The following is a 24,135-nucleotide window of genomic DNA, read 5'->3' on the forward strand; positions in this document are numbered from 1 at the left end:
CCCCCTTCAATCTGATGACCTTGATCCTGATTGGAACCCACAAATGCAGTCTGAGAGTGAGGAACGCCATGAGCCGACAAAGGTAGCTAAGTCTAAAAGGAAGGTTCCCGCAAGACTTCGACTTATGGGTGATGAGGACGAACAAGAAGTGGTGTCTTCTGCTGCTGATGAACAGTCTGACGACGACCCAGTCATCAGACGTCACTCTAGCCCCAGCGGGCATGCAGCAGACAGACATTTTGACCCTATCCCGAATGGCTGCTGAGCGGGATATGGGCGGCGTGGCACTGGTACCATCACCAACGCAGTTAACTACAACACCAACACGACCTACAGCTTCCATCTTTTTTAGTCAGAAGGGCCGGCAGGGACCTCCATCCAGCTCGACCTCCATTACCTCAAGTAGTGGTGCTGTAAGTGAACAACAGAAACAAATTCAGCCACGCCCATCCTCCACTTCATCTGGCATTGAAAGTCAAAGTAGCACCTCCACCACCAGCAGACATCTCCAGTCCCCCAGTTTGGGACTTATTTACTGTTAGCGAAAAGGCGGAAAACATGGTCGTTTGATCGGTTTGTAAAGTATTAGTTAGTCGGGGTAAGCTTGGTACCAACTATGGTACCGGAGGCCAGAGAGGTCATCTCAAAAAACACCACACTATCCAGTTGTATGCGCACCTAAGAAACATCCAGGAAGCCCAAAGTAGAACTGATCCAAATGTATCCATTCACATTGCATCTGATGCTGATGAGGGGCTGATTGTGCAGGGGGGAAGTCAAGAACCGACCGTCATTTTTTCTGGTACACCCAGTACCCCTGGCAGCAGCACTGCAGTGGTAGCGCCCACACCCTCTACCCCTGCAACATGTATGAGGCACACAGAGTCTGGGACAGACACCAATGCAAAAAAGTACATCAATGAGCCTAACTGGTTTGAAGTCTGCATCATCATCATAATCATCGTCACGTAAAACGGTCCAGCCCACCATTAGAAGCATGTTTTGGTCGGAGGCGCCATTTGAACGCAACCACCCTATGGTACGTCTGTATAACGCAAAGCTGGCTAAAATGCTAGCGCTGGACCTTCTCCCTTTTTCTTTCGTGGAAGGGATGGGTTTTCTAGAATTTGTGGCAACAGTCTGCCCTAAATGGAAGGTTCCTAGCCGGTCCTATTTTGCCAGAGTTGCGGTTCCAGCACTACATCAAGATGTGCTGGAGGTGATTGGGGCCGCTTTGCAGAAGAATGCTGTTCACACTATCCACTTGACAACACACATGTGGACCAGTTGCCAAGCCCTTGATTACATGTGCATCACTGCACACTGGGTCTCTTTTGCAGGGGTTAGAGACAAGACAAATCCAGGTGTTGACCCGGACACAGTTTTTCAAGCTACTCGGAAACATGCAACATTAGCCATGTTTGCCAGGAAGAAAACTCATACTGCACCTAACCTTTTGGACGAGTTTGATAGGAAGGTCTCTGAATGGCTGCATCCACGAAATCGCACAGTTGGTTATGTTTCCACGGATAATGGCAGTAATATAGTTAAGGCCATGCATCAAGGTGGCTATTTCAGAGTGCCGTGTTTGGCGCACAGTATTAACATCGTGGTGCAAGATTACTTGAAAAAAGAAAACACAGTCATCAAGTTACTGACCACCTGCCTAAGAATCTGCACACATTTCAGCCATTCTTTTAAGGCCCGGAAGGAGTTGAGGAGCATTCAACATGAACGTAGACTGCCAGTCAAAGGACTCATCCAGGAGGTGGCAACACGTTGGAACTCAACCTTTTACATGCTTGAGCGTCTGTCTGAGCAGTGGGGGGTAATAAATGATTATGTCTATAAACTGGGTTCTACTATGAAAGACATGAGGCTAGAGTTGGAAGAATGGAAGCTAATTGCAAGCCTGACAGACATGCTTCGTCCTTTGAGGTCTTCACGCGTGTAGTCAGCAGGGCGGACTGTTCTTTGGGCAAAGCTATCTCATTGTAGGTCATGCTAGAGCACCAAATGAAGGCGGTGTCTTCAACGTTCCGAGATGATGCTGAAAAGCAAGACGCATATCAGTTGGCGGAGAGGTTATTAAGCCGCCTAGTTGGCAATGAAAGGCTTAAAAACATTCATACAGAACAACATTACATTTGTGCCACTATTCTGGATCCACAGTACAAAAAGGCAGTGGCCAGCAAAGCATTCATTCCTTTTGATGAAGCAGATGTTTCAAAGTACAAACATTGGCTAGCTGTGTCAGCCACTTGGTTAGAAAAAGAGCGGCAGAAAATTCAAGGAGCTGGGAGAAGTACAACTGAATCAGCAGGCCATCCGGCGTCAAGTTCCACTTCTGAATCTGTGGCCGAAGGGAGTCACTTTCTCTCACAGCCGTTAACGACACCAGCAGCAACCGTATCATCACCCTCACCTGCACCAGGCCCACCCATGATATTGTCGGAAGCGGATTGGCTAACTCATCAAGGGTTTGCTCGTTCCAGTGCTGCAAAGGCCACATATGGTACGCAAAGTGAAGCAACCGTGGAGAACCTTGAGTCGATGGTGCAGGCCTATCTGGATGAGCCAACAGAGGTCTTTGTTAATCAGAACCCATTTCTGTATTGGCATAGGAAAAGGCCTCTATGGCCACTGATCACCAACCTGGCTCTAAATTATTTGTCTTGCCCACTCGCAAGCGTGTCTTCTGAACGTGTTTTCAGTGCTGCTGGTGACATTGTAACTTGAAAAAGGACCCTCCTCTCACCCAAAAATGTGGAGAGGTTAACACTGGTGGTATGAAGTGGATTCATCTTGATCAGATTACAAAATACGTGAATGCACGCTGGAAGAAGAGGACACCGACTTAGGTGACGGAAGTTCTTCTCTGTTAGCTGACCTACTCCTGTCTCAATTCATAGTTTCAGGACGAGCTCTACTTCCCCGACACCGAGGCCTGAAAATGACTTCCTTTTTTTTCCGTCCTTATTCACTTTTATTCCTGTGTGTCTTTCTTTGTTTTGCAACTTTTACCACAACAAAACTCACAACAAGTCCATCAGCAGCACTGTCTTCATCTTATTTTCCTTATTGATTTGAAGGTGCCGCAGTCTGCATTCCTGAGGTTCACAAGTTCACAATTCAATCATGCTCCTCTAACCTCCTCCTCCAGACTCCACCAATCCATTTCCCTCAAGGCAGATGGATTACGAAGAAATGAATAAAAAAAACTTTGTTTTCATAGACAAGTCCCCCCAAGTGGGACAGAAATTACTGACTGACTACATGCTTGCTGATTGCGGACAAGAGTTGCTTCTGAAATTGACAGGAGAGGCTGCCATGTGGGCCCTCACTTTCCGAAGAAGATGCGGAAAAAAAGTAGAACAGGTAATGAATAATTGAGAAGATGGCATGCAGTGGACAGCAATGGCTGTCTGGCTCTGATGAAACTAATTGCTGTTTGTTTTTTGTGCATGAAATGAATCATATGTCTTGTCTTAGTTATTATTTAATCTTTTACACAGTAATTGTAACTCATGTCAACTACTCTGTTTTTTTTTACCTTGTTAAATTCAAATTGTACTTCAAATTCAGGGGCCACTATGTTGCATTTTACAATATCAACAACGTGGGCACACAGCTTGTGTGCACATCCCAGCGATGGGCACTCCCTCTGGTTCGCCGTATAAGACAGACTCCTTTATATTTATGAATCAATTTATTATTGTTTCAATTGAATTTCAATGAATATAGATTCAGTTCATCACATTCATTTCAATTTTTATATGCTTCAAATCTTTTCAACAACTAGGCGCTGTCGACAATGGTGCTCCAATGCATTTCGGGCTGGAGTCGCCCTTTCTCAAGGAGCTCTGAAAATAAGAACGGCAGTCATTTGCATCTTAGTTCAACGATGTAACAACTCACATAGTAAATTCAATGTTTACACATGAATGGTACACTCTAAATAAACCAAATGTGTTTTACAATCATCCATAAACCGTGATGGAAAGCCGTGTGTCATGTGCTCAGGTGACATAAGAGTATTACGCATGGTTTATCAATGGCGGATACGTGAAATGTGAAAGGGTTGTGTGATCATGCCGGGGGTGGGAAGAACCTGAATTAAAAAGATGCTCACGTAATTTGACAGTCAACTTCACTAATCGTGGAAGCTGAAAAAATGCAGTTGAATCGGAGTTAGTATAATGATCGTGATTTATAGCGGCAAAGCGTTAATGTCCGCCTTGGTGGGGAATGAAACTTACCGAAGAGTTTCAAAGCGGGTACATGGAAGTCTCCATCATGTTCGGCTGGCTTCGACTAGCAGTGCTGGCGCGTACGTGCTTACCATGCACGTTTGTGTAAACATAGGGGAAGGACTTCTGTTTAACGATACATCATGAGCATAAACGAAGGACTAGTGGCCAAAGTTTAGATGTTGGCCATCTTGAAACGGGGGATAATAAAGAGGATGAATAATAAAGGAATACCGATGTTGGAAGAGCGAAAATGTTTGGAAAAGTGTGTGTTCGGTGGGAAAAAAGGAGTGTATATTTTGGGCTCAATAGAACATGATAAACAATAGTAGCATGATTATATATAACATGTAACATTTAGAGTCATATAAACAAACAATGTACAGTAGCACAAGAGTTTTTGTGTCCATATGTACCATGTCAGGTACTTATAAAAAAACAACTTCGTTCGATACGGTCATTAAGACCGAATGGTTTCAGCGACTGCAAACGGTAAATCCAAGCGGTTTCTTTTTGTAGAAGCATTTTGTTATTGTCTCTTCCTTCTTTTTTTTGGATCATTTCCAACACCATGAATTTCAGTTGTGCTACATTGTGCTTATGTTCCATGAAATGCATGGCCACGCTGGATCTTTCTTGTTTTGTCCTTATGTTTGACTTGTGTTCGTTCAAGCGGGTTTTGATTTTTCTTTCTGTTTTTCCTATATAGATCTTCCCGCATGGGCATTTCAGTAAATAGATTAAGTTGGACGAGTCACATGTTGCGTTTACATTAATTTTGATTTCTGTGCCCTTCATTGGATGGTTTATTTTATTGCCTTTAATGATGTTGTTACAACTATTACAGTTGAGGCAAGGTCTGGTGCCTTTATATGTAGTTTGTTGCGGTGTGTCTCTTGATAAGATTTCTCTCAAATTATTGGCTCTGGTGTATGCGAAGATTGGTGGGTCTTTGAAAAGATCTTTGACATCCGGTTCTGACGATAGGATTCTCCAATGTCCCAGTATGATGTTTTTGTACCTTCCACTGAGTGTGGAGTATTTGGATACTATCACCATCCTTGTATCTTTATTTTTTGTAACTCTAGTGAGTGCCTTTTCACGTGAGATCACAGAGACCATGTTCATGGCTTCATTTACTACTTCAGGTGGATAACCTCTTTCAATGAATCTTGAGTTCATTTCAGTCAATCGTTTAACGCAAACTTCTGGGTTTGAGACGATGCGTTTCACTCGTAACATTTGGCTAAAAGGTAAATGACGTTTGAGTGTGTTCTGGTGAAAGCTGGAATAATACAGTGTGTTATTACGATCTGTCGTCTTCCTAAAGAGGTCAGTTTCCAGACCTGTGAGGGACCTTGTGATGGATACATCCAGAAAATTTATTGTTTGTTCATTCATAGTCCATGTAAGTTGAATTTGTTGGTCTTTGGTATTGAGTGTATTCAGTTCATTCTCTAGCTGATTCTTCGTTCCGTTCCAGATGAAAAATAAATCATCGATGTAACGTGTGTACATGAGCAAGTTGTTTGTCCATTCAGGATTGTCATAGATGTAAGCTTGTTCGAAATTTGCCATATATATATTTGCATACGTCGGTGCGGCGCAATTGCCCATGGACATGCCCGACAACTGTTGGAACCATTGATCGTTGTGAGTGAAATAGCTATGGTATAGCGTAAAAATCATAAGTTCCATGAGTAGGACTTGCATAGGTTCTACGATATCGCTGTTTAGCAGGTTTTTTTCTACTGCGTCAATTCCTCCACCATGTGGGATAGACGTGTATAAGCTTTTCACGTCTGCTGTGCAGAGTATCAGGTTGTCATTTTCATTGATTTTGACTTCTGAGAGTTTAAGTAAAAACTCAGTAGTATCTTTCACGTAGCTTTTTAAATTCTTGACAAAAGGTTGAAGGTAACGATCAAGGAATTTTCCTACGGGCTCATGGAGAGACCCCTTGGTAGAGACTATCGGCCTCATCGGTGGATCCATCAGACATTTGTGGATTTTAGGCAGTATCGTAATCGTTGGGCTTTTTGGGTATTCAACCAATAAAAACTTTTTGGTACGTTCATCGATTGTTTCCTGTTCAAGTGCTTTGGTGACAATGGCGACTAATGTGGCTTTGTATTGGCTGGTAGGATTGGATTCCAATGTCATGTGTCAGGATCCGAAATGTGTTCAAGCATTTTAGCCTCATACATGCTGGAATTGATAACGACGAGTGCGCCGCCTTTGTCTGCTTTTATGCATTTGATTGCTTTGTTATCAGCAATTTTTCTTAACGTACCATAATCTTTATGTGTGATGTTTTTCCTATTGGTTTTTTTGTTGAAATTAATTTTCTCCAAATCCTGTTTAACTAATGTCTCGAAGGTGTCAATACTTTTGTGGCTGGTTGGTGGCATGTAGGAGCTGGATGGACGTAAACCACAAAGTTGATCAGGTTTTTTTTCCGCTACCGGTGGAAGTACATTTTCAAAAAAATGGCGTAGCCTCAATTTACGTGTTAATTTGAAGGTGCTTGTCTCCAATTCCAGGTGGTTGGTGAAAGTGGTTGGAATGAATGATGTACCTTTTTGTAAAAGGTTGATTTCGTAGTTTGACAGTTTAGTATCTGAAATGTTAATTACTAGCGATTCCCTTTCTTTCTGTTGTCCTTCTTGACACTTCTTGTGGTTGGTGCTTCTTTGTCCTTTTCTCTTACTCCGCCTGGGTCGTCGGTTTCTTGTGGGCCTCCCCCTAAAAAAGGACCAGATGTTCATGCATTTTCCTCTGGTTGATTTGTTGTATGTTCTCTATTCCTGTTCTCATCAAATGTTTTTTTTTTTCGGTGGACGGTTAGACACGTCACTTCCAGATGAGGATGTGTCTGTGTGTTGGCTGAATGGTTTATTGCGACGACGTTGTGCATATATGTCAGCCCAGGTGTATACCTCATCTAATTTGTAATCGAGCGTGTCGCGTCGAAATTTTCTAATTTTCCGGTCGTTGATGTCTTTAGTGTGTTTCTCTAGTTGTGTTTTCACATCCTCTAGCATTTGAGATAGTTCTTTCGATGTGGTAAATCCTTTCAATTCGTTTTCCACTTCACTGATTTCATGTGTCAATTCTGTGAGGATTGTGGACAATTCCTCTATGATGAGAAGGATTAAGTCGAGGCTGCATTTGTTCAAAATAGCATTCCATTTGGTTTGGAAACTTTTTGAATTCTTACAAAGGGAAGGCTTAAGCGCGATTCTTAGTCCACGAGGAATGCGTAAGGCTTGATGATATTTAATTAGTGTTTTGGCGTGTAGTTGTTGGTTGATCCTGCGTTTTGATAAGTAAAGAAGATGTTTGACACACTGTTCTCTTGTGCGACTGGTGGTTTCTTGTGATAAGTCATCACTTATTAGAGCATAGATGCGTTCTTTCTCTTCATCTCCATATGCCAAGAGGCTAGCTCTAGCTTCTGTTGATTTAGAAATTTCCTCGTATTGCATTGTTGGATTTCGATGCGTGCTACCGCCTTGAGGGCGGAAAATTAATTATGGAAAAAAACAGTAAATGCGGTGCACAGCAAGTTAATGTGGTCGTTTGTAAAAATGGTAGTTTGGGTTCTTTATATAAGGGTGCTCCTGCTGGTGGCGTAACCGTCCGTTTACGCCGATAGTGAACTCAACAACGTGGGCACACAGCTTGTGTGCACATCCCAGCGATGGGCACTCCCTCTGGTTCGTCGTATAAGACAGACTACTTTATATTTATGAATCAATTTATTATTGTTTCAATTGAATTTCAATGAATATAGATTCAGTTCATCACACATACTTCCACCGGTAGCGAAAAAAAAACCTGATCAACTTTGTGGTTTACGTCCATCCAGCTCCTACATGCCACCAACCAGCCACAAAAGTATTGACACCTTCGAGACATTAGTTAAACAGGATTTGGAGAAAATTAATTTCAACAAAAAATCCAATAGGAAAAACATCACACATAAAGATTATGGTACGTTAAGAAAAATTGCTGATAACAAAGCAATCAAATGCATAAAAGCAGACAAAGGCGGCGCACTCGTCGTTATCAATTCCAGCATGTATGAGGCTAAAATGCTTGAACACATTTCGGATCCTGACACATATATGACATTGGAATCCAATCCTACCAGCCTATACAAAGCCACATTAGTCGCCATTGTCACCAAAGCACTTGAAAAAGAAACAATCGATGAACGTACCAAAAAGTTTTTATTGGTTAAATACCCAAAAAGCCCAACGATTACGATACTGCCTAAAATCCACAAATGTCTGATGGATCCACCGATGAGGCCGATAGTCTCTACCAAGGGGTCTCTCCATGAGCCCGTAGGAAAATTCCTTGATCGTTACCTTCAACCTTTTGTCAAGAATTTAAAAAGCTACGTGAAAGATACTACTGAGTTTTTACTTAAACTCTCAGAAGTCAAAATCAATGAAATTGACAACCTGATACTCTGCACAGCAGACGTGAAAAGCTTATACACGTCTATCCCACATGGTGGAGGAATTGACGCAGTGGAAAAAATCCTGCTAAACAGCGATATCCCAGAACCTATGCAAGTCCTACTCATGGAACTTATGATTTTTACGCTATACCATAGCTATTTCACTCACAACGATCAATGGTTCCAACAGTTGTCGGGCATGTCCATGGGCAATTGCGCCGCACCGACGTATGCAAATATATATATGGCAAATTTCGAACAAGCTTACATCTATGACAATCCTGAATGGACAAACAACTTGCTCATGTGCACACGTTACATCGATGATTTATTTTTCATCTGGAACGGAACGAAGAATCAGCTAGAGAATGAACTGAATACACTCAATACCAAAGACCAACAAATTCAACTTACATGGACTATGAATGAACAAACAATCAATTTTCTGGATGTATCCATCACAAGGTCCCTCACAGGTCTGGAAACTGACCTCTTTAGGAAGACGACAGATCATAATAACACACTGTATTATTCCAGCTTTCACCAGAACACACTCAAACGTCATTTACCTTTTAGCCAAATGTTGCGAGTGAAACGCATCGTCTCAAACCCAGAAGTTTGCGTTAAACGATTGACTGAAATGAACTCAAGATTCATTGAAAGAGGTTATCCACCTGAAGTAGTAAATGAAGCCATGAACAAGGTCTCTGTGATCTCACGTGAAAAGGCACTCACTAGAGTTACAAAAAATGAAGATACAAGGATGGTGATAGTATCCAAATACTCCACACTCAGTGGAAGGTACAAAAAAAATCATACTGGGACATTGGAGAATCCTATCGTCAGAACCGGATTTCAAAGATCTTTTCAAAGACCCACCAATCTTCGCATACACCAGAGCCAATAATTTGAGAGAAATCTTATCAAGAGACACACCGCAACAAACTACATATAAAGGCACCAGACCTTGCCTCAACTGTAATAGTTGTAACAACATCATTAAAGGCAATAAAATAAACCACCCAATGAAGGGCACAGAAATCAAAATTAATGTAAACGCAACATGTGACTCGTCCAACTTAATCTATTTACTGAAATGCCCATGCGGGAAGATCTATATAGGAAAAACAGAAAGAAAAATCAAAACCCGCTTGAACGAACACAAGTCAAACATAAGGACAAAACAAGAAAGATCCAGCGTGGCCATGCATTTCATGGAACATAAGCACAATGTAGCACAACTGAAATTCATGGTGTTGGAAATGATCCAAAAAAAAGAAGGAAGAGACAATAACAAAATGCTTCTACAAAAAGAAAACGCTTGGATTTACCGTTTGCAGTCGCTGAAACCATTCGGTCTTAATGACCGTATCGAACTAAGTTGTTTTTTATAAGTACCTGACATGGTACATATGGACACAAAAACTCTTGTGCTACTGTACATTGTTTGTTTACATGACTCTAAATGTTACATGTTATATATAATCATGCTACTATTGTTTATCATGTTCTATTTAGCCCAAAATATACACTCCTTTTTTCCCACCGAACACACACTTTTCCAAACATTTTTGCTCTTCCAACATCGGTATTCCTTTATTATTCATCCTCTTTATTATCCCCCGTTTCAAGATGGCCAACATCTAAACTTTGGCCATTAGTCCTTTGTTTATGCTCATGATGTATCGTTAAACAGAAGTCCTTCCCCTATGTTTACACATACGTGCATGGTAAGCACGTACGCGCCAGCACTGCTAGTCGAAGCCAGCCGAACATGATGGAGACTTCCATGTACCCGCTTTGAAACTCTTCGGTAAGTTTCATTCCCCACCAAGGCGGACATTAACGCTTTGCAGCTATAAATCACGATCATTATACTAACTCCGATTCAACTGCATTTTTTCAGCTTCCGCGATTAGTGAAGTTGACTGTCAAATTACGTGAGCATCTTTTTAATTCAGGTTCTTCCCACCCCCGGCATGATCACACAACCCTTTCACTTTTCACGTGTCCGCCGTTGATAAACCATGCGTAATACTCTTATGTCACCTGAGCACATGAAACACGGCTTTCCATCACGGTTTATGGATGATTGTAAAACACATTTGGTTTATTTAGAGTGTACCATTCATGTGTAAACATTGAATTTACTATGTGAGTTGTTACATCGTTGAACTAAGATGCAAATGACTGCCGTTCTTATTTTCAGAGCTCCTTGAGAAAGGGCGACTCCAGCCTGAAATGCATTGGAGCACCATTGTCGACAGCGCCTAGTTGTTGAAAAGATTTGAAGCATATAAAAATTGAAATGAATGTGATGAACTGAATCTATATTCATTGAAATTCAATTGAAACAATAATAAATTGATTCATAAATATAAAGGAGTCTGTCTTATACGACGAACCAGAGGGAGTGCCCATCGCTGGGATGTGCGCACAAGCTGTGTGCCCACGTTGTTGAGTTCACTATCGGCGTAAACGGACGGTTACGCCACCAGCAGGAGCACCCTTATATAAAGAACCCAAACTACCATTTTTACAAACGACCACATTAACTTGCTGTGCACCGCATTTACTGTTTTTTTTGCATTTTACAATATGCAAAATGTCCTTGGAGTGGACTCACTTGCCAATATACCATGATAATTGATTAAGTAATATATCTTTTTTCTTTACAGTCACTCACTGGGATGGAAGGATCCTCAGCGTCGGTTTACGGAAGAACTATGGCCAATTCGTGAGTGGCAAACAGGTAAACCAGTCTACAACAACTACTACAGCAGAACTACATGTCTGTCTATCCGTGGTATGTAGTGGTCAAGGGCGAGGCAGTGTACTGTTGTTGTTATGCCAGGCAGAGTCCACTCCAGACAGCATTTCATGTAAAATTAGGACTATGTGGCTTGCTGCATACAATTAGATATGCTTTGTCTGTCTGACAAAGAGCCTAGGTATGCTACATCAGGTTGCTTCACTCAGTGGTGCCTGCCTTGACCGTCTGCATGGCACGGCCTCAAGCTTGGGCCAAACATCCGTTATGTTTGCGAAATTTGCTGTTTTTCGGTTTTTACGCAAATCTCGCGAAATTACAGAAAAATCGCAAATTCTTGGGCGGAACGGATTTTTGGCCCATGCTTTCGGTAGGGCCATGCAGACGGTCAAGGCAGGCTCCACTGAGTGAAGCATCCTGATGTAGCATACCTAGGCTCTTTGACACAGACAGACAAAGCATATCTAGGGTTTAGGGTTCAGTGCGATTTACTAGGGTTTTTGGGCTTAAGTTGGTAGGGTTCCCGCTGAGTCTAGGGCTCAGGGTCTGATGCAGGCTCCTTCATAATTATGTTGGCAAGGTTTTAGGGGGGTTTGGCGTTCTTTGGTCCAGAATTGGCAGAATTTTGGCCTTTTTTGGTGTTTTGCGAGCGTGTGTGTTTGGGTGAAAACTAAGTGAAAACTAGTCATAGACCTTCTTCTTCTTCTTCTTCAAAGAGCGCAGTGGTTCGATTTTGTTCTGCCTTGCTGAGATTCTTGGGAATCGCTGGAACAAGTGTCTAGGCAAGTGTCAAGAGGATCGAAGTAGTGGAAGTGCTGAAAAGTTGAACAGCAATTTTTGGTGAACAGCGCAATTTGCCATGTTTTGAAACTACCAGTATTGCATGTTTTTGGGGGGCTGTTGTAGATTTGTGGGGGTGGGTTGGGGGGGTCTTGGAGCACTGCTGGGAAGGTCTAATTTTGATTGCAAGTGGTTTGAATAAAATCCATGGTGGAAAAGGGGGGTTTGGGCCTAGTTGCAGATAGCGTTTTAGCACAATTTAAACTGAGGCCTAGCAGTATTGCATGTTTTTGGGGGGCTGTTTGGGGGTGTTCTAGATTGGGGGGGTTTGGGAGCAATGCTGGGATAGTCTAATTTTGATTGCGAGTGGTTTGAAGAAAATCCATGGTGGGAAAGGGGAGTTAGGGCCTAGCTGCAGAGTGCTGCAAGTGTCACATTTTCCATTTTTGCTTTTGGCCTGTTTGGGGGTGTTCTACTTTTTTGCGGTGGGTTGACGGGTCTGGGGGCATTGCTGGGAAGGTCTAATATCGGGCGCAAGTGGTATGGAGAAAATCCATGGTGGAAAAGTTTTTCTGTTTTTGCTTACTTGCCTGTTTTTGGGGGGCTTCTAGGTTTTTGGGGTGGGTTTTGGGGTCTGGGAGTACTGCTGGCACAGTCTAATTTTGATTGCATTTGTTTTTAAGAAAATCCATCGTTTGGACTGAATTGAAGGTAGGCCCTAAATTTTCTAAGTGTGAGTTTTTGCATTTTTGCCTGTTTGGGGGTGTTCTACTTTTTTGCAGGTGGGTTGAGGGGTCTGGGGGCATTGCTGGGAAGGTCTAATATCGGGCGCAAGTGGTTTGGAGAAAATCCATGGTGAAAAAGTTTTTCCGTTTTTGCTCACTTGTCTGTTTTGGGAGGGGCTGTTTGGGGGGCTTCTAGGTTTTTGGGGTGGGTTTTGGGGTCTGGGAGCACTGCTGGCACAGTCTGATTTTGATTGCAAGTGGTTTGAAGAAAATCCATGGTGGGAAAGGGGTCTTTTGGGCCTAATTTCAAAGTGCGCTTTCTGCTTGATTTTCAACTAGGCCTCATCCCCGTCGCAGTATTGCATGTTTTTGGGGGGCTACTTGGGGGGGTTCTACAGTTTTGCGCCTGGGTTACGGGGTCTAGGGGCACTCTTGGAATGTCTAATTTTGATTGCAAGTGTTTTGAAGAAAATCCACGGTGGAAAAGGGGGGTTTGGGCCTACTTGCAGAGTGCGTTTTGGCACGTTTTGAAGTTAGGGTTCAACCTGGTAGCAGTATTGCATGTTTTTAGGGGGCTACTTGGGGGTGTTCTACATTTTGCCGACTGGGTTCAGGGGTCTGGGAGCACTCCTGGGAAAGTCTAATTTTGTTTGCAATTTTCTTTAAGGAAATCCATGGTGGATCCGCAGAATTCAACCAGAGTTACTATTACTATCCTTGTAAAGGAGAACCAGGTTACGCACTTTTGAAGTGATGATTGTATATAATAATAATGTCAGCTCTGAAAACTGAAAGTGTTATTTTTGCACTACACAGCGTACCTTAGATTTTTTTAAGTGGTTCACTTCCTGTTGTTTTCCATCAAAAATTACAGGACGGCTTTTACCATGTGCCATGGAACAAACGCTGAACTCAGACGTAATCCGCAATTACTCATCAGGCAGCCAGTGGACAGTGTGTCTGGTCACCAATATTGATCAATGGAGCCTAAGATGGAATGGAGGAGTATATCGCGAATAAGAGGAACATGCAACTTCACCAATTCAACAGGACAACTACAACATAAAGTTAAAGTATTCTCTCTTAACTTCTACTTATCTTTTAAATGTTATTGTTGTAAACTTGAACTTTTACGAATGTGAGTAGGTGCGTTTCTTTGTTCTCTGCTTCAAAGTCATCTCTCCAGCTATTTCATACGTTTCTTTGCTATTTTTATAACTAGCTTAATGTACTAATAATAAGTGTTTATTCTCTATGAGGGCAGAAAGGCAAGTGAAATTGCGTAATTAATGCAGCCCTGTACTAGTGTCAATGTCCAATTGTTTCCTCAAACTTACTAATAAGATGTAGTAAGTACAACTTTTCAGTAACCTAACCATCCGTTTAGCAAACAACTTCATGCATGCAGTAGTGTACTACCTTTATGTCCCTTAAAAGATTTATGGTTATCTTTGAATCCAAAAATGTGTTTCTCTTCATTTGTTGTTTGTCCATGCAGTGTTTTTTAGGTTTTGCCTGGCGAAAAGATGCGCTCTGCGCATCTTTTTCGCGCAGGCGAAAACCTGATGAGAACTGTAGTGGGGTTTGGGTCGGCCCTCGTCATTCATTGGCTGGCTCCATAAATGGAGCCTAGCCATTGGACGAGGGGCCTGTCCGTCAATGCCGGACCAGATTCGGGGGCGTTCCCGAGATTCTTTGGCTTTTGCCGACGTCACGCTACGTCAGCCGAAAGCCGATTCTCGGGAACGCCCCCGAATCTGGGTCTGCATTGAGCCTTCACCCACCTTCCTGCCGAAGGAAGCAGCCGTCCGTCTACAGCAAGGGCCGCGCTGGGATTGGCCCAGCCGGCCGAGCCTCCGCCGTGTCATCGGGAGGAGGAGTGGCTTTATTTTGAAGTGGTTCCGACGGTATGTATGCTGCTGTGTTTTTTTTTTTTAGGTAAGCCATCTGCTTTATTTTGCTAATGTAATGTTTCTCCCTCTCTTTTCCAGGTCCAGCATGGCCCGTGTCTTCTACCTGCAGCTGTGTGCTCCGCTGTGCAGGAAGTGGTTCCGACGGTATGTATGCTGCTGTGTTTTTTTTTTTTGAGGTAAGCCATCTGCTTTATTTTGCTAATGTAATGTTTCTCCCTCTCTTTTCCAGGTCCAGCATGGCCCGTGTCTTCTACCTGCAGCTGTGTGCACCGCTGTGCAGGAAGTGGTTCCGACGGTATGTATGCTGCTGTGTTTTTATCTTTGAGGTAAGCCATCTGCTTTATTTTGCTAATGTAATGTTTCTTCCTCTCTTTTACAGGTCCAGCATGGCCCGTGTCTTCTACCTGCAGCTGTGTGCACCGCTGTGCAGGAAGTGGTTCCGACGGTATGTATGCTGCTGTGTTTTTATCTTTGAGGTAAGCCATCTGCTTTATTTTGCTAATGTAATGTTTCTCCCTCTCTTTTCCAGGTCCAGCATGGCCCGTGTCTTCTACCTGCAGCTGTGTGCACCGCTGTGCAGGAAGTGGTTCCGACGGTATGTATGCTGCTTTGTTTTTATCTTTGAGGTAAGCCATCTGCTTTATTTTGCTAATGTAATGTTTCTTCCTCTCTTTTCCAGGTCCAGCATGGCCCGTGTCTTCTACCTGCAGCGGTGTGCACCGCTGTGCAGGAAGTGGTTCCGACGGTATGTATGCTGCTTTGTTTTTATCTTTGAGGTAAGCCATCTGCTTTATTTTGCTAATGTAATGTTTCTTCCTCTCTTTTACAGGTCCAGCATGGCCCGTGTCTTCTACCTGCAGCTGTGTGCACCGCTGTGCAGGAAGTGGTTCCGACGGTATGCATGCTGCTGTCTTTTATCTTTGAGGTAAGCCATCTGCTTTATTTTGCTAATGTAATGTTTCTCCCTCTCTTTTCCAGGTCCAGCATGGCCCGTGTCTTCTACCTGCAGCTGTGTGCACCGCTGTGCAGGAAGTGGTTCCGACGGTATGTATGCTGCTGTGTTTTTATCTTTGAGGTAAGCCATCTGCTTTATTTTGCTAATGTAATTTTTTTCCCTCTCTTTTCCAGGTCCAGCATGGCCCGTGTCTTCTACCTGCAGCTGTGTGCACCGCTGTGCAGGAAGTGGTTCCGACGGTATGTATGCTGCTGTGTTTTTATCTTTGAGGTAAACCATCTGCTTTATTTTGCTAATGTAATGTTTCTCCCTCTCTTTTCCAGGTCCAGCATGGCCCGTGTCTTCTACCTGCAGCTGTGTGCTCCGCTGTGCAGGAAGTGGTTCCGACGGTATGTATGCTGCTGTGTTTTTATCTTTGAGGTAAGCCATCTGCTTTATTTTGCTAATGTAATGTTTCTTCCTCTCTTTTACAGGTCCAGCATGGCCCGTGTCTTCTACCTGCAGCTGTGTGCACCGCTGTGCAGGAAGTGGTTCCGACGGTATGTATGCTGCTGTGTTTTTATCTTTGAGGTAAGCCATCTGCTTTATTTTGCTAATGTAATTTTTTCCCCTCTCTTTTCCAGGTCCAGCATGGCCCGTGTCTTCTACCTGCAGCTGTGTGCTCCGCTGTGCAGGAAGTGGTTCCGGCGGTATGTATGCTGCTGTGTTTTTATCTTTGAGGTAAGCCATCTGCTTTATTTTGCTAATGTAATGTTTCTTCCTCTCTTTTACAGGTCCAGCATTGCCCGTGTCTTCTACCTGCAGCTGTGTGGGGGCTTGCAGTGTGTGTGGGGGCTTGCAGTGTGTGGGGGGGCTCGCAGTGTGTGGGGGGGCTCGCAGTGTGTGGGGGGCTCGCAGTGTGTGGGGGGCTCGCAGTGTGTGTGGGGGGCTCGCAGTGTGTGTGGGGGGCTCGCAGTGTGTGGGGGGGCTCGCAGTGTGGTGGGGGGCTCGCAGTGTGTGGGGGGGCTCGCAGTGTGTGGGGGGCTCGCAGTGTGTGGGGGGGCTCGCAGTTTGTAGGGAGGCTGTGTGGGTGTGTGGGGGGATTTGTGTGGCTGTGTGTGTGGGGGGCTCTGTGTGGGTGTGTGTGTGGGGGGGTCTGTGTGGGTGTGTGTGTGGGGAGGCCTCTGAGTGTGTGTTGGGGTGGCTCTCTGTGGGTGTTTGTGTGTGTCATTTGCGAGAGATAAAGCTTGTGGCATTGTAAATGACAATGCCATTTATTTATGTTGAAAAAAACATAAATAAAAATATTGTCAAGAGCAATGCCAGTAGCTCAAACTTTAACAAAGGCAAAACCATTGCATTGTAAATGCTTGTTTTCTTTCTTCTCTCCACAAAACTTTTCCCAAAAAAACCTCAATCCTATCCAATCTTCAAAAACCCTAACCCTCTTCCCCCGGGCTGTGTGGTTTTTCATCGAGGTATGACTAAATAACAACAAGAAATTCCACACACTTGCAGGGGAGGATAAGGTTTAAGCACCAGAAAAATTTAGAAAAATGGAATTTCATGTGCGACATCGTGGATTGAGCATCAAATATCATGCTCGTACACATGACAAATCAAATGGTTAATTCTTATGTTTAAGTATCCTTTGCCTTCATAATATTTCTTATAGTAGTCATAGTCCATGAAACTAGTACTTATATTTAGAATACTTTAGCACTGCTTAGGCTACAATTTATGGCACTGTTCTGTAGCGTACTATCTATTGTACTGTTTCTAATGCTACGCTCAGGATACTCAATGCTTCATTTCCTTTTTTTTCATATGCTACTACTGCCAGTGTGTACCACTACTACTACCAGCACAACAATGATATTTCATCCGTCGAGGATTCAAGTCAACAACCAACCTTAATCACCATTTGCCATGCAGGCAGCTCTGTGGCTACCCCTATTCTCAAACACGAATCACAGGTAAGATAAGCATTTTGGAGAGGTAGAATAATGGGCTAGCAATGGGAGGAGAGCAGAGACTGCCAGTACTACTAGTAAAGTACTAGTAGGGCTACTGAATTCACTAACTCGGTTACGGGCACTTTGGTACATTTCAGGACTAGATGTTTCATTCCTGCTGGTAAGTTGGAAGAAACCAAACGTCCAGTAACCACCGCCACCCCCACAAAAAAGAATATGAACTCGTATACTATGTTTTGGTATGAAAAATAATTAAGAAATATATTCATGCAGTCCAAAAATAAAAAAATTTAACCCAACTCACCCCCCTGCCTAACCCCAACCAATGTCCAAAAGTCCCCTTTCCCAAACACCCAATTCCCACCCCCCAACAGTCTTTAAAAAAGGGGCAAGGGACCTCCGGTGGGGTAGTGTGGACAGCTGTTGCTGCACGTCCCACAGCTCTTTGCGGAGGCCCCGGAGCTGGTGCTGATGTTTTTCGGCCAACCGCTCCAGGTTCTCCACTCTTTTACGGAGGGGGCGCTGACGTACCATCCAGGCTCTGGGGGGGCAGCTGATTGTGTTGCTGCTGTGCGGCAGCAGTGGGAGGCTGTCGGGCCACGGCTCCGTTTGGCTGGAGGCTTCTGGCTGGTGGACACGGGGCACTTGAGGAGGATGAAGTGGTTGCCGTCTCCTCCTCCTGCTCCCGAGCCCACAGCCGCCGATACTCGGCACAAATAGCCTCCAGCTTACGGGCCCTGGCCCGGACAGCCATCTCCTTTCGGGTGAGCTTTTTCGGAGTAGCATCTATATGAAGAAAGAAAGAAAAATACTGTAGCCAATAGTCTTTAACATAAAGTCAAAATAATTCAACGGAAAGTTGACTCTCAGTAACACCAGCAAGTAGCAAACACAGTATAACATTTTGGCATGTATCTTTCCGCCGTCTTTGTAGGCCTGTGACATTACTGGGAGTTTCAGGAATTCCACTAGCAGGACTAGGGATGGACTCACTAATACATACATAGTCAGAGTACTAAAAAAAGTCTTCTGTTTTTTTCTCTTGTTTTGCAAAAGAAATTACTGGTACGTGAACTTGTGGTAGCCGGCATGGCAGCTCACTCAGCTTGCCCCCAAGAAAAACAGACACAACCCATGATGACGCAGACTCGCAGTACTTTAAGCAGTACATGCAGGTGGGGATAGGAAGCTCTTACTTTTCTATAGGGGTGGCTCTGCCACTGGCCATACTCGGTTACATCAAGGGCTACCGCTCAATGTAATGATATCTTTCGCACTGCCCCCCCGGGCCTTGAGCCGACTACTACAAAAGAAGAATGAAGATTATTCAATTCTGATCATATATCATTATCCTGCCGATCACATGATCTTTGGTTAGATGATGGATGCCTTTAGGTGCTTTGTTTTGATAGATTGAGTGAACTACAGCGATAGTCCACCAATGACACAGCTGAAATAAAATTATTAACATAGGGAGTGAGTGTGGTACCCATAATTGGCGGAGGGAAGGACTTGACTTGATATAATGTTGTCAACTATACAATCCATACACAATAGATGCTGTGCTTATAAAGTAAAGTACTGTAAGTCAAGGCAGGGAGTATTTGTGAACAATCACAAATTCTAGTATTTGGATTTCCTCAGCTTTGCTACTCTGGCACGGACAGGCTGTTCAAAGTAACAATCTTTATCCACTCAGCGTCTGCTCTACTACATCATACACCTCTGCTATCGATGAGGAAAAAGAAGATAACATCCAGGCTTCCAAAGTGCATCTATCATTCTTCTTAATGTCTCAAATGTACCAAGTTTTCTTTTTCTCAACAACCAACTAACACCCTTTTCATTATATTTTGGAAACCACCGTCTTCTTCTCTTGACTTGCATTCAAAAACACCATTCTTTACAGTCATAAATGTTAGGACTCGCTCATCCTTCGTTTCACCTTTCTTTCACTTTTCGTTCTTCACATCCCTAAAGTTCATCTGATATGACTTGGCTTCACGATAAAAAATTGCCAGCTGAGTTGAAGTCAAATAGAGGGGGCCATTGCTTACCCGAGAAGTAATGCTATTACAAGTCAAGGTTGACTGTCTTCTCCGTGATAGCCAAAAAAGTAGTTCTAAATTAGTAACTGTTCTTAACAGTACAGTGTACTTGTACTAGTGTACTGTGTACTGTACAGTACATCATACACTCCTTTGCGAGCCTACTAAAAAATGTCAATAAGTAAGGAGTATAATAACTTACCACCGTCCGCCGCCGAGCCTTCCCCCCCAGCTCCTCCTGGTGGCGCTGCCGCATCCGCCCCTAGAGTGGAGCCCTCCGCACTGCTGGCCCCGGCACTGGTGGTCATCTGTGCCGGATCAGATGTTGTGACGTCTAGAAAAAACATGTCATATTTTCAGATGCCATACACAACCCCCTATTTCGTCTCGTAATGGAAGAAAATGTTACATAGTTTTTTTCAATCCCAGTAATAGAAAATGTGTTAACGGTTTTGGGGAGGGTGTTAACTTTTTATATGCTTAGTCCATTAAATGCTACACTTCTTAGGACAACTGATGAATTCTTGCTTAACGTGCACCATTTTTCTAATTACAGAAAGAAGATTACATTGCCCTTCTGCCAACAGAACGATTCACCAACTACTAGTAAGTCATCACCAGCAGTACTTTAAGTACTTTAAAAAAGGTGGGGGCTCCCGCACAGTTATTCTAATAATTTAATGTGTCTGTTAACTATTACGTTAAAGCAGAGGTCTTCAAACTTTTGTAGGTTGAGCCACCCCAGTTGATTTTTTTTAGATGTTGGGCCCCCCCCTACAACCTGACAGAAATTTCTGGAATCTGGTACACTACATAATCGACTGCCACGTGCATATCACGGGCCATATTCGGCAAATAATGTTTAACACAATAAGAGTGTTTAGTAAACTGCAGGTTTGTGAATGGGTGTGGTGAAGTGACCGAGGATTATTACACAACTCAAAACACAAATTTCCAAGATAAAATGTGCGCAAATTCTTTTTACTAGGATGCTTTGTTTTACACATGACCTCGATTAGTAGTAACACCACCAACATAAATGTGTGGACCCGTTTAGATCTAAAATTGCATGAAACTAAAACATTTATCTGCAAATAGTTATAGACTCAATCACATTAAAAAGAAATTAAACAAAACAGTATTAACAAGAATCTGTTTAGGAAGTATTCCAGGCCATCGGGGCAAAAACAGAGCTGCTTCTATCAAGGGAACCCCTGAAAGGCTGGATTGCAGTGCATGTAAATATGTCCTTTTGTAATTTAGGACGAAAACCTTGATGAGGCACGACATGCCCATACTTGTGTACAGGGGCGCAACTAGACACGAACTTCGGGGGGGGCTAACACTCCTATCCAGGGCTGGCCCTAGCACTGGTCTCACATAGTGCAACGGTCTGTTTTGGCGCCCCTCCCCCATTTCCATGAATTTCCTCACTACCACTCACCAACAATGCACCCCATCTCTTTATAGCACCTTTCTGGCAAATATTTCATTTTTTTTATAGTGCTACTCATTGTTTACCCACACTCAGTCCTTTGATCTGAATGGTACACATTCTTTGTAGCAGGCACATTAAACCTCTGCGCTGGGTGAGTGCATGGTGATCAGAGTGAGTGCATGGTGATCAGAGTGAGTGCATAGTGATCAGAGTGAGTGCAGGGTGAATGGTGTGAGTGCAGGGTGAATGGTGTGAGTGCAGGGTGAATGGTGTGAGTGCAGGGTGAATGGTGTGAGTGCAGGGTGAATGGTGTGAGTGCAGGGTGAATGGTGTGAGTGCAGGGTGAATGGTGTGAGTGCAGGGTGAATGGTGTGAGTGCAGGGTGAATGGTGTGAGTGCAGGGTGATCGGTGTGAGTGCAGGGTGATCATTGTGAGTGCATTGTGATCGCTGTGAGTGCAGGGTGAGAGGGTGAATGGTGTGAGTGCATGGTGATCTGTGCGAGTGCATTGTGATCACTATGAGTGCATTGTGAGCATGAAAGTGAAGGGCGAGAATGAGGAGTGAGTTGTCTGAATGCAGGGTGCATTCCCAGACACTTGAACTAACACAGCAGGTTATTAACGGCAGTGTAGGGTTTCAGATATGTTAAACTATTGCTATTATGACATTAACCAGGGATCAGGGTGGAGGAAATGAATGTGCTGATCTTGCAACAAACTTCCAGTTTTATGGTTAGGGTTGTCAGCTCATTGTTTGTACCAACAGGGCCATTAAAATAGTCACCTAAAGCTGCATTGTCAGTACTTCTCTCTACATACTTTGAACAGCACATATAAATAGTAGCTCTTTTAATTGTGTTTTAGGGCTGCCTGAATGGTCCATGACTGATAATAAAATGGAACAAAGACAGAAAAGTCACATTACAAATGTATACATATTTATTTATAAGTATATTTGGTGTCAAGACAAACAATTTGCAGGCTGTTTAAAAAACACATGGCTGGCTGTCATTTTTCTTTTGGTAACTTGAAGCCCTGTGGGCGTTGGAGCACCTGCCTGTGTAAATTTAAAAGAAACGTTGAAGAAATTAATGAAATGAAAATGGATTTATAAAGCGCATGGCTGCCGAGTGTGTCCCAGCGCTGTAGAACCAAGGATACTGAGGGGGGCGCCAGAGTTTAAGGGTCCCGGGGAAACAGAAAGGTTTTAAGGAGTTTACGGAATCTAGTGTAACTCTGTTCAGTGCGAATCCCAACAGGGAGGGCATTCCAGTGGGTTGCCGCATTTACAGAGAAGCGGCGTCCCCCTGTATGGGCCCTCTTGACTCTCTGGACGATAGCCAAGTTAACATGATCAGAGCGTAGGGACCTGGAAGCTTTGTAGAGGCGGACAAGGTTCCCTAAAATAGGGGGTCCTTTCCCCTGTAGGGACTTATGGGCAATACATAAGGATTTAAATTTAATTTGTTCGCAAATTGGCAGCCAGTGAAGGGCTCTGAGTGCCGGTCTGGCTGATGCTCTGCGCGGGGTACCTGTAAGCAACCTTGCGGCCGAGTTTTGGACTCATTGAAGAGTAATGATAGTATTTTCAGGTGCGGCCAAATATAAGGCATTACTATAGTCTAGCCTTGATAGAATTAGGCCCTGGATAAGTAATTTTCTCGATTGCTCTGGTAGCAGAGGTAACATTTTGCGGGCAGAGCGAAGTAGCCCTATGCATATGCCCGCTGTCTTTTTGGCTTGGGTCTTGAAGGACAGGTCCTGCTCAAACCAGAACCCCAAACTTTTTAACTCCTTCTTAGGAGTGGGCGCGTCCCCAGGCATGCAGGCCAGATGGAATTAGGTAATGATGCGATGTGGTGGCCTAGCAGCATGAGCTCTGTTTTGGTTCCGTTCAATTTGAGTCGGGACCTATTCATCCAAGAGTGGATTTCCGATAGGCATGAATGAAAATTTTCCACGCAATGATTTTCTTGGGAAATCGAGACGACTAGTTGGGTGTCGTCAGCGTAGGTGACTACTTTGATCCCAAAGGTATTCACTACCTCCTCTAAAGGGGCCATATAGACATTAAATAAGGTAGGGCTCAGCGATGAGCCCTGTGGAACCCCACACTGAAGGAGGGTCAGTTTGGAGCGAGCCTCACCTTCCCAGACCTGAAAGGTTCGGTTCTCCAAAAAGGAAGTGAGCTATTGCAGCGCAGTACCTGTTACTCCCAGAGTACTGAGACGGTGGATTAAGATCTTATGATCCACCGTATCAAAAGCTGCACTTAGACCCAGGAGGATCACAGCCGTTGATCAGTCCGGATCCAAGATGCACCTTGCCTCCTCCGCCACTGCTAACGTTGTCTCCTTTCTGCTAACAGCTTCCTCCAGGACGGGGTTAAACTGGTAGAGCTGAAATGCTTCAGCTGCTTTGGGAAGCAGGTGTCTCCTTTGCTAAAACTGAAAGCAAGGAACAGAGGTAATTTCAGCTGCAGTGGGAGGCAAGGAGTCTCTGCTATGAAATCAAACGCAAAGGAACAGGACTGTCTGTTCATTTGTTTTCGTTTTTAGCAGAGACCCTTCCTCCCACTGCAGCTGAAGCAGCCCAGCTCTACCAATTAACCCCCTCCTGGGAAGGTTAACTGTTCGCTTTATACAGGACAAAAGCGCAAGTCGTGCCTCATCTATTTCCCCTCCCTCCCCCCTCCTCCAGCTCTGTTACCGGAGCTCGCAAATAAACATTTGAAAGGAGTGAAGACTTGCACGCCTTGGGACAGTAAAAAGACTCTGAAAGTTAAGATGCTAGTGTGGAGTGTGCGCCCCCCCTGAGATGGTGTCGCGC

At 43.9% G+C, this 24,135-nt stretch overlaps 1 protein-coding gene across 2 annotated transcripts in view; it reads right to left on the reverse strand.

Annotated features, from left to right (window-relative positions):
- LOC144754367 (uncharacterized) overlaps positions 1-24,135 on the reverse strand; it is a 110,251-nt gene that overhangs the window by 25,620 nt on the left and 60,496 nt on the right. For both annotated transcript variants that reach the window (XM_078642065.1, XM_078642064.1), the window contains exon 3: positions 20,070-20,201. In XM_078642065.1, coding sequence (XP_078498191.1) covers positions 20,070-20,201 — 132 coding nt within the window. The remainder of the gene's footprint in view (positions 1-20,069; positions 20,202-24,135) is intronic.

This window comes from Lissotriton helveticus, chromosome 5_1 (assembly GCF_964261635.1).
Source record: "Lissotriton helveticus chromosome 5_1, aLisHel1.1, whole genome shotgun sequence".
NCBI classification, from domain to species: domain Eukaryota; kingdom Metazoa; phylum Chordata; class Amphibia; order Caudata; family Salamandridae; genus Lissotriton; species Lissotriton helveticus.